The 11,835-nt window shown below is 34.5% G+C and overlaps 2 protein-coding genes across 6 annotated transcripts in view; one reads left to right on the forward strand and one right to left on the reverse strand.

Moving 5' to 3' along the window:
• Positions 1-11,835, forward strand: part of IRAK4 (interleukin 1 receptor associated kinase 4) — a 335,362-nt gene that overhangs the window by 178,342 nt on the left and 145,185 nt on the right. The window lies entirely within an intron of this gene.
• ADAMTS20 (ADAM metallopeptidase with thrombospondin type 1 motif 20) overlaps positions 1-11,835 on the reverse strand; it is a 101,772-nt gene that overhangs the window by 32,293 nt on the left and 57,644 nt on the right. For 4 of the 5 annotated variants that reach the window (XM_076331527.1, XM_076331536.1, XM_076331518.1 and 1 more), the window contains exons 22-28: positions 11,385-11,549; positions 9,559-9,681; positions 8,124-8,231; positions 6,763-6,927; positions 6,252-6,542; positions 5,769-5,930; positions 4,127-4,303 (exon numbers count right to left, since the gene is read on the reverse strand). In XM_076331527.1, coding sequence (XP_076187642.1) covers positions 4,127-4,303; positions 5,769-5,930; positions 6,252-6,542; positions 6,763-6,927; positions 8,124-8,231; positions 9,559-9,681; positions 11,385-11,549 — 1,191 coding nt within the window. The remainder of the gene's footprint in view (positions 1-4,126; positions 4,304-5,768; positions 5,931-6,251; positions 6,543-6,762; positions 6,928-8,123; positions 8,232-9,558; positions 9,682-11,384; positions 11,550-11,835) is intronic. The other variant, XM_076331556.1, reaches the window with a different exon arrangement.

Raw genomic sequence — 11,835 nt, forward strand, 5'->3', positions numbered from 1 at the left:
AAGCAGCATTTTTGAACTCAATTAAGATAGATTATTCTACAACTCTTCTAGCACAAAATTGTTAAATCCAGTAATTACGGTTTATTTTTAAAGCCTTATGGTATCTTTGCATATTTGTAATACTCTCTCTTTTCATGCTTTAAGTAAAAAACAACTTCTTGTCATCAGGGTCAAAGAACCCGAACCACTCTGATGAAAATTAATACAATAAACCAGAAGTCTTGCTGCATGGACTAAACACAAAAACCCACTAATACACTGTGGAAAGAAGGGATACAATAAAAATCTATGCTAGAACAAAGTACTCTTAGCCAGCTGTCAGAATGCTATGGAATTTTTCTTGACATTATATAGTGTGACATATGGTTTCCATACTTTTTAGCTTGTAATTTATTCATTCTTTCATGAAGTTTTGGATCATTGCCTCAATCCCTTCACCAATGAAACTAGAGTAGTCCAGAAGAAAAATATCCAAGATATATGGGCCAAATTTACTGGTGGTGCAACTCCATTAAAATAAGCAGTTTTATTTACCTCAAGTACTATTTAACTTATAAATACATTATAAATATGTATATATCAAAATATATACATCTGTATTGTAATTTTTGTATCTCAAAAAAGAGGTAGTGTATATTGGCATGTAATACATGCCAATTAGGCAATGAAATCTTGAAATCAAATGTTTCAAACTTTGAAACACTTGAATTTAGGAACATTTGTATAATATTTATCAGTCTCTTTTACATTAAGAATTGACACCAATATTCTTTGAAAACAAGGCAGAGTCCCTCAGGATGCACGGACTGGGTGTAAACCCACTCCATTTCCTTTGGGTTTTGATACAAAGGCAGAAAAAAAGAAAGATGAGCATGATACAGTTCTTACTAAAGAAAATTCCCTTAGAAACTTGCACAAAACTAAGAGGGTGGAAGATGTAAGTTACACTCTAAAAAGATCATTGTCAGAGTCTCTCAATGACCTCCAGATCAAATTAATTCAAGTTACAGGCAAAAGGATGAGTTTCCTAGCCACCCTCCCTGTAAAACTTCAGAGCGTCTTTCTGGCTTGGATATCATGATATGAAAATTCTGGACTGAATTAAAGTTTCAGAGATTCAAAGAATCAAAGCTTCTGAATATGCATAATATTTCTGAGAAAGTGCCCTGGAGTGGTACGAGCCTTTAGAACTTGAGATTTACTTGCCTCACATCCCTTTGGACAGCTGCAGAAGCTGGCAACAGAGGAGTGCGTAGCCTTTAAGCTTTGTAACGGTCAGCTCCGGTAGCCATAGACAGGAACTATAAAGTGTAACAGCCCATAGCTGCTAAAACTGCAGAAAGCATCAACCAGAATTCTGACTTCAAATCATAAACAGAGCCTTCCTTGCAACTGCCCTATTGTGCATTTACAAGATACGTTTTATTTTAATTACATTGTATAAAATGAATCAAAAACTGAAAGAAATGGACTTACAAGGCATATTGCTAAGTCATCTATCCTCAAACATATAGTGATAGCTAGTGGAAGAAGTTAGAATGCCCCAAACTCTTTCTATGGAAGAGAGTATAAAAGACGCTGACACCTGATAAACTAGAACAATCCTACGTGGTGGATCAGGTTCTTGACTCAGGATTCTGAATTAGTCTTAGCTAATTTGACTTTTTCTGAATCTATTTCTGCTGGAATCTAAAATCCAAGAGGAAACTAGCTGGCTATGTAAAAGCTGGAATAATCTGTAAGCGAAGCTTTTAGTTCAGACATGGTTTAGACAAAGCTACATCAGAATGAGGAAAAGTTTTTTTTTTTTTTAAGCAGTTTTGATAAGCATTTCTGAACTGGCTGGGCCAGAGACAGGGCCAATATTCAAGGAGGTCAAGGATTTGTTCCAGGTAAAGCAATTGCTCAGAAATTCCCTTCCTTCTGCTCACCCTCTCCATGTATTACATTTGTGCCATGCATGCCAGAAGTAAAAGACAGCAGAATCTATTATGGCAAGTTACACTACATGTGGGAAGTCTCACATTTCAGTTTCTACTTCAGTTTTGACATTGGAATCTCACTAGTAGATATAAAAGTGTAATGCATTGCTGTCCAGACATATAAATATTACTCAATACTTTTATCAAAAATATAAATAGTGTTTTATCTGGTTCTTGCTGTCTTTATAAAGAAGGGAATAAGTATGGATGTGACATGCTTGATGACTTCAGCCTCCAGAGCGTGTCCAGTCATTAACAGTCCCCTATATTAGACCATATTGTATGCCAGAAAGGCATAAGATAGGCAGAGCCATGATCTTTTGCCAAACTATCACATCACTAGTCAACCACCCATAGCCGAAGGCTAAACAAAGCTGCTTGTGTGAGGCTACAACAGTGTTTCTGTGAATACAGCCTTTACTGCTCTTTCATAATAGTCATCCTCAACGAGTAAGTTTTGCTCTGTTTAAACAGCAACAAAAATTAACTGAAGTTTGTGTGTTGATAGCATTCAAACTAGCTAAATTACTAAAAAGTGACTCATATTTAATATGTGAGCCTGCTTTTATTTCCTGAATCTGCTACGTTTGCTTCTGCACAACACCATATGACAGTGTGATGAAATTAAAACTATTACTGAATAACCATAGAGCTTGCAATCCTATATAAAACGGAGGCCACAAACTCTGATAACTAGACTCCATTCTAAACTTAGTTTTTGAAGGATTAAAATAGCTTTTTATGTCAATTGAGATATAAACCAACATGAAAATCTTTGCAAAGCTAAGCCATATGTAATGTTTACAATACGTTACAATAGCTTACAGGTAACCTATTAATGCAGGACAAACTGCATCACTCAGGGAATGAACAGGCTGTGAATAACTTTCAGTCTAAAAGGAAAATGTTGAGTTCAAAGGCAACAGTGTGCTGAACACCCTGCTTGTCTTCTCAGCACCTGAAGTACATACATTAATTAAGCATTAGCAAGTCACCACTAATTATTTGGTTAATGGCTAAATAAGATACTCTGGTGCCTGTTAAACACAAACCCAAAACTGTTTTGCACAGTGGAAGAAATGTGGTAAATTATTAATTCAAACTTTCATTTTAAAGTCTATTTGCAATAAATTAGAATAGATTATATAAACACTAATACATTATTTAAAGTTGAAATTGGACAATACTTTAAAAAATGTTTCCATGTTAATTCAAAGAACCAAATTACATAATTTTATTAATTAAAAAAAAAAAAAAAAAAAAAAAAAGAACTGTTGTCCTAGCCCATCTCCCAGGGATGTTAATGACAGGTTTTTAACCTATTTCAGTGGAACCAGAACTGGATCCAACCTCCTTTGATTGCCATTATTCTACTTAGAATTGAGCACAATAATAAATATTGTTGTTAAATTCACAGCTTGGGAAATATAATGTACTCTATATTGTAGAGCTTGCTATGATTACTTCAGTATGTTAATAATCTGCTAGTAGCAATTTTAAAGATTAATGGTGATTACTGTAGGCATTTTTACACATTAATAGACAGTGACATGTAGACAATAACATATTATAGTTACATACATAATTATACATAGACAGCTTTAGTCACTGTTTTAAAACCACAAATATAAACTTTTATACACAAATGTACACATAATACGGAGTAAAATGTTTGATGACAGAGTGTAATATACATGTGTGAGTTATTTTATACTTAAATATACTATTAGAAAAAAGTTATGCATGAAAGCTTTTTTTTTTTTACAAATATAAATATGTAGATAATACTACAGTATAAATTACAGCATATACTTTTAAATTTAAACAGAGATCAAATCATAATCCTTCAAAATAGAACAAACTATTAGGTATTGCTATTGGCTATGATGATTTCTGGTAATTTTCAAAATATTCTCTATGATGTTTTACAGAGCACAATACTGTTCCCACTGAAGTAAATGGCTGTTTCCTATTTAATTCAATGACTGCAGGAACAACTGCTTAATAAAACTACACAGACTATATTCCACATGCATTATTATTTCACTGTTATCAAATAAAATAATATAATTTTTAAAAGGCAAGGGGAAATAGAGTGACAGAAAGAACAAGAAAGCGAAAAATATTAGTGAATGCTATCGTACCGATTTCCATGGTCCCCGATGCCATGAAACATCACCAGGGCAAGAATGCACATTACATTGTGCCATATTAGGTGGCTTGTCTAGAATTTCACAGTTTTGATCACCCAACATTTGGCCAGTAGGAAGCTGACAAATCACCAGTCTTGTCTTTATTCCATCTCCACAAGTTTGAGTACACTGAAATACAGAATTTTATATGCAATATTTTTATTAAAAGAGTCCTCACGTACCATTAAACCAAAAAGATATAGCAATAATCAGTACATGTTATTATTTACTATGTCTATTTTCATATTCCCTGGACACTCGATTCAAGAATAAGGACTTACAGTCTAATCTCACACAATGAAAAAACAATTCTCTCACCAAAAAGTTTACCAAACTGCATTTTTACAGTTTATCAAGTAATTTTCTACAAAAAGTCTCAGTTACAGAGAATCTACTCTATCAAGGAGAAGTAACCATTTGTGAGAATAAATGTGCACATATATCTCTCTTTGATATGAGAAGATGGAAATTGGTCCTAAACTAGTTCTCCCTGCCAGAAAAGAGAAAACTCAGACACTGGGCACACTCTCTCATAGTCTAACTTATACAGACTAAGTGCAAAATACTTATAGGATGTGTTTTCTGGGTTTCAGTTTTCCTGTAATTCTGCAATACCAGACAAAAATACCAATTCTCATTTCTAATGAACTATTAAAAACAATCTGATCAAAAGTGAGCATGTTCCAATATTTTATAGCTTTTTACTGTATTTCAGAGGCTTCTAAATTAGACAAAAACTGCAGCATCAGCATTAACTGTATCCCAAGCCTGCAGCTATGGACAGAGAAAACATGACACTTAGACTGGCCTTGAGAACTAAACGGCTAGATCTGGCCAAAATGAGGGGGGAAAAAAAAATAAAAAAAAAGTCACTCAATTTTTCTTCTTTTCCCAGCTCTAGTTATTGATGTATCAAGAATAAGAAAAGAGGGCAGGAATCACAAGAGGTTAGGTTAGAATGAATGTCAAACTAATCAGCTTTAACTCTTTCTGTAGTGTTTGAGCAAGAATGCGTGGTCAAGATATGACATTACATGGCATGGAGAAACTGTTCGTTGTCCAGTAATGTATGTTTCATCAAAACACTCTATCCCAGGCACACCTTTTAGATGCATGATCCTATCTTCATACTTCTATTTGTAACTACAACCCAATAGATACTACTACTTGCAGTTATTCTAGTCAGTACCTATGAAATTTGATGTAATAAATTTTCTTTATAACTTCTTGTGCTCATTTTTTTCTTAGACTAGCCATTACTCTGAGGGCTTTTCCGCATACAGTTAATCTTTTTGTAACAGAAAATAATTTTGTACGTCTCAAGATTCAAGACACTACAGCAACACTCAATTATATGTTGTACATCCTCAGCCTCACATAATACTTCTTTTGGATGTATGTTTAGACTACTCCTATTTACACTGCAGTTCTGGATTTGATCAAAGAACAAAGTTTAGATAAATAGGTTAAAACTCATGCTTTTTAAATAAGTAAAAAAATGGTGTTCAGTTCGATTCACAGTCAAATAATTATGTTACTATTTCTAAGCTTATGTGGTAAGTAATGTTTCCCTTTGAAAATGAAATGATCTTACTTCTCCCCAGTTCCCATAGTTCCATCGTGGGCAGGGTCCAGAATCACAGTGTCTTGACTCTGGAGGTTTTGTTGCCTCATCACAATAACTAGCACTTCTTCCTTCCTCATCTTGACATACTACAACTCGACGGTGAAATCCACCTGCACAAGTACTAGAGCACTACCAAAACATGTAAACATATGTATCACCATTGCATAATCAGAAAAATGTAAAACATATTGGTTAAAACAACTTAAAATTATTATTTTTTAATGTTAACTTTCAAAACTGAAATTTGCAAATAAAAATTACTACTATGTAGAAGTATTTTAAAGTTGAAATCGCAGAAAAAATACATTTTGAATTTAATATATTCTTCATAATAATATTTTTTAAAATAAATGTGCTTCTCTTTTGACCAAATCTGTACTGCGAGAACGTTTCTAGAAATGTCAACACACCTGTAAGAGAACAAATTAGTATCTTAAAAAAAATTCTTACTGCTCCCCAGGGTCCTGTTCTCCACTGATATCCTCCTACAGAGGGACGGTTCCACTGGTTTATATTGTCTTGTGGATGGTGTATTGGAAGGTAACCTATTTCTGGAAAATGGCTTGGATGGTCATGTATTTTCGGAATATGACGATAAACTGGTGGACATGGTGGCATGTTACATTCTTGTTCTTTGGAAGGTTGGCCTTCAGGATCACAGTAATTCTCGTTGATTTGTTGATGATAGTTGACACAGATAACTTGCCTTGTTACTATTCCACTATCACACGTAACTGTGCACTGACCAAAAATTAACCCAACATTTTTAACAGAACGTTGATAATTAATAACCAAAGACATTTATATTTACTTTTGACAATAAGAAATATATACTTTGGTTTTTTTGAGGGATGCAATTTCAATCACATTTGCACAGAATATGAAGTCCCAGTTTCTAACCAGAGACTTTGGCCAATAACGTAAATAGACACATTAAAAAAAAATTACAGTTAATACTTACAGGGGACCAATTTCCAACTTGCCACTCTCCACATGGGGTAAAGCAGCTTGAAATTTCAGCTGGTCGTGGTAAATGAGCACAGAAAGATTCATCTGCTATTCCTCCATAAGCATCTCTACAACTCACATAGCGAGCACGATCACCCTTCCCACAGGATGCAGAGCACTGTCAGAGAACAATCCAAGCTCATCGCACTTTAGGAGACCAAAACAAGATCATGCAAGCATCTAAAATACTAACACAGCTTAGTATCAGCTTGACTTTAGAATTCAATGCTGAGAACCAGATTTCTGTCTCACACTGATAGAGCCATGCATTCAGAAAGGAAAGTGAAATACTGCTGGATGGTTTAGGCCTTAAGAATTCCCATTGGCTTGGAACTGAATTGCATGGCCTTAATTCTTGTGAAGCAATTCAGCGTATCTGAACAGGTAGCATTTCAACTGTAACACGGAATCATTATACAGTTGCAAAGGCAATTTTTTTATTCGTTAACAATGGAAACATTAGAGAGTAACTTCCAGAACATTTTAGTTATTACACAATGATGCAATATTTACATCAACTGATATAATAAAAACTGATATTCACAATCCATTTGCCATTCTATTTTATATTAGAATATTCCATTGAGCCCCTTCTGATGCCTTTATAGCTGAGAAGTTCAAGGTGGATTTAGTGAAGAGTTTCTGAATAGCCTCAGTCTATGCACTCTTTACCGCTATTTAATTTAAATAGTTGTGCAGTGATGTAAGTGTATTATATGCTTTGTTAAGAACCTCAAGGGATTAACAGACACACCCACATTTTTATAGATAATTTTAATTCTCACATCACTGTCAAGTAAAACTAATTTTCAACACTATCAAAATCAAATACTCTTCCATTAAACAAAGTTTGTGTAGAAACCATTTTTTATAATGCTTATTTTACAAATTATGTAAAATTAGACCTTTAAAGACCCAAACTATTTAATATTGCTATTCACATAAAAGATTTAAATCATTTTAGAATGAAAGATGTTCTCCATACTCAGAAACTGATAAATTATTTTAGAAAAACACTTCCTTGCACACTCTCAATCATATGAAAGCTATTTTGCTCAGAACCCCAGCTCCCAGAATCCTGGTTTTTTTTCCCCTCCTCATTTTCCCTGGCTAGATTTGAAGCACACAGAATTTGCTGGGAGTGTCTATCTCCTCCTTAAGAAACAGGTTCTTAAAAAAAAAAAATTAAAATTCCTTTAAAGTTTATCCCAAGCAGATTTCAGTCTGAAAAATATCTTAATGAGAGCTTTATGGAAAAATGGGTGAGGGAATGGAGGACTACTCTGCAAGATGTGACCACATTACATTACATACTGGGGTCCATGATCCATATCTCCATTGGGTCACCTTCCCCACTTGAACTAGAGGAAGCGATGTAGTCCATAATTTTGTATTTTCTGGACAAGAGGGCAATTCACATTCCTGTGGGGATGAGAAAAAAGGTTTCAAAATACACATTTTGGAAGAGCCAAATGTAAAGCAAATGGCTCCCACAGACATAGATCCTACCATTACAATAAACCAGCATTAACAAACAAGTAAATACCATCTTCTAACTTTTCCCTGACATTATTCAAAGGCTTTTCATTGAATTGTTTTGTTTCAAATCGAGAGGCAAAAAAAAGTATTTGATATTAAAACTGTATTAGTAATAGCTAATAATATTTGCACTTTGAGAAAGAACTGTGTTGGGCAACTTGCTGGAGACAAGGGGCATAGACATTACTGTGTCCTGTTTCATAGCCACATGCAGTACAGAAGAACTGAGTGAAGATACTGGCTGTGCTGTCCTGTCCTTTATACCTTCAGCTACTGAGAACACAAAATTGCCCAGTTTCAGTCAACAGCCGAACAGGTACCACAATTCAAAATACAAAGCATACTCAAACCCAGTGTTTTCACATGTAAGTGGAAATAAATTTGTACCAATTATTTGGCTTTTATATTTTGAAATCTTATTCAAGAAGCCATCAGAGGGGTGGTAACTTGTGACTGGTTTACTCTGGACCATAGAATCCTTCTTTTTTCCTTTTCTCCTTGAGACAAGCAGCAGAGTATGCCCTCAAGGAGGTATGTGGTTAACAGCTTAGCTGGATATAAATGAGATGTATTAATCTGGTGGCCAGATCAACATATTAATACATAGCACCTAAGACACCAATTGCTTTTAGTTAACCGTAAACCCACTAACTGTATTAAAAACATTTCTTCTGAAAAGTGATAGATTTAAATTAAGGGAAGTGATGAAGTAAGTAAACTGAGACAAGCAAAAAAGGTAGAGAACCATATTAATATCATATTGAATCATAATTCATGTCTACACAGTTTTGAATTAGTATTATTCCAACAACTGAAGCTTTCTTCAAGTAACCATGTCATTCTTTTAAAAACTATATACAAGCAGAATTTTAGAGAATACCAAGCCAGTTAGGTGCTATTATTAAGCATCATGGCAAGCAGTCTCCTTATAATATTCTACATTTGGAGCTGCCCCCCTCCCCCAAATAATCAAAGGCCTTTGGACCCCTTCAATCATATACCAAATTTTCAAATCTCCAATCTCCAAATTACTGTTCTTTTACTTAATTCCCTAGGCCAAATTTGAAGTTCAGGAAAAAAGCAGATAGTTTCACTATTTTTTTTTTCTCATTTTAGAACTCATTTCCTGCAAGTTTCTTCAAAGAGTCAGTAGACAACACTTGTATTTAACTAAAAAGAAAAAATACCTTTCAGTTGATTGCAAACTTACTTGGCTGTCTCTAGGACGAGTAGCAGCATTACATTCCCTGTCATCATCCAAAATAACTCTGTAAGTCCCAGTAACACATTTGACTGCACGCATCTGGTATCCGCGTCCACATGTTACAGCACACTGTTAAAGTCAATAGTTTCACACACTTGAAACAGCACTATTTATAATCAAATTTCATTTTAAATTCAATTTTCTATTTTAAAACTCTCTCTCTAGAATGAATAGGAATGACTACTGGGATGGTGTTAACCTTCTTCATGGCAGACCATATGATGCTTAAACAGCATCCATAACACACCAATATTTTGGCTATTGCTGAACAGTGCTTGTGTAGGATAAAGGCTTTGTCTTTTTCCCCCCCTCCTACCCCCTGCAGCGAGTAGGCTGGAGGTGGGCAAGAGACTGGGAGGGAACACAGCCAGGATAGCTGACCTGAACTGATCAAAGGGACAATCCATGCTATATAATGTCATGCTCAGCAATAAAAACTGGGGTAGAGGAAGTGGGGGGGAAGGGAGTTAGGGGTAGCTTCCAAATGAATCACCAGCTGCAGCTGTTAAATGTCTTCTCCCTCACTATAGTTTGCAAGAGCACACTCAAAGAAGGCACCTAAAACATTAGATGGCTGAAAATATTATGACATAAATACCATCCTATAAATGTTGTGGTTCAAGCACAAATACTGGTAAAAACCCAGGTTGTGAATAGCTATTACCAGATGGTACAGTGGAAAAACTGCAATGGAAAGCTCTGCTCCAGTGACATGGATTGGTAAATTGCTTGTACAAGCTATTCTAGCAAGGCCATACACAGTGATTTTTTATTCAGAAGAATTATATCATGGGACTGAATTAATTTTTTATTTCATTTTTGCATTTAGCTTATAGGAATGGAAAGCCAGCACCTTGTGGTTAAAAGATTACTCAAAAGGAATTCAACATTATGTTAGACAACAGTGTGGTTATCTCTAACGTGAAAAAATATTACATGAGAAAAGTTCTATACAAAAGAAATGTTTAAGTTAAAAATATACTTAATTTCCAAAGGTATGTTTATTCTGTATTTTACTAACAGGTTATATGTTAAAAAAATAAATAATCAGCTGCTATTCAGTTATGAATTCTCACTAACATCCAGGAAACACTGAATAATCCAACACTTCTGTTGGTTTGAGTAACCTGATCTTATGAAAGCCCCATGAAATTGAGTACCTTATTTTTTAATTAATTCTAATCTGTTTGGTGACAAAAGTTTCCTTCGCAAATTAATTCACTTTTTTCCAGAATTTTGAAGCCACTCTGGTATACGTTAGATGAGCATCATTACACACAGGAACATATTTTTCAACAGCACTTTCACATAAAGAGATAGCAGATCTTTTACCACTGAAGGTCAAAACAAAACATAACAACAAAATACTAAGTCTTTTTGCCTGCTATTATTAGCATATACACTTCTATGATCTTAATTAAAGCTACCACTTAAATATGCCCACACACCTATAAATATTTGGTCTTTTACCTGTCTCATTCATCTGAATGGTTTGCTATCTACATTTTCATTATTCTGGAGATGTAATACATTCATGTGTAAAAGCATCTTTGATATTAAGGCTCAGGGTCAATGACTATTTTAGGCATTTAACTTATATGTGGGTGTTCCTAAATTACAGGTTAGATAGCCAATAGGAGCAAACAAACATGTGAATCAATTCAACTAAAGTAACTGCTTAAGATCCAATTAAAATGTTTAAAAGGTGTTGTTTTGTGATCACTCATAGTCTGAACTAGAAGAGAAGAAGCCAGGAATCCTTATGTACTCACTGATCCCCAAGGTCCTACTTGCCAAGATGCACATTCATGAAGTTCACACGGTGTTATTGAGTCTGGTCTATCATTTGGATTACAGAAATCATCTCTCAGTTGTTCATCATTAAGTTGGCACCATACTTGACGATGCTTCATTCCTTTGCCACATGTCACAGGACACTGTAAAGTTATTAGAGTCATCAGTTTGTAAAGACATGAATCTACATTAATGGCTTCACTTTCTTTTAGTAATCTGTTGGATTTTAAAAGATCACAAAACCACCAAAAATATTCTATGAATGTAATCAGTCCAACAAAAGTAGTTCTTCTATGAACTCTCCATATCCTGTACACATCAACCCAAATGCTAATACAAAGGAATGACTATTAAGTTTCTAAAGCTACAAAAATACGAGAACAATGTACAAATAATTTATTTCCATTAGAATAAAGAATACTTGTTTAA

The sequence above is a fragment of the Aptenodytes patagonicus genome, chromosome 1 (genome assembly GCF_965638725.1).
Source record: "Aptenodytes patagonicus chromosome 1, bAptPat1.pri.cur, whole genome shotgun sequence".
NCBI classification, from domain to species: domain Eukaryota; kingdom Metazoa; phylum Chordata; class Aves; order Sphenisciformes; family Spheniscidae; genus Aptenodytes; species Aptenodytes patagonicus.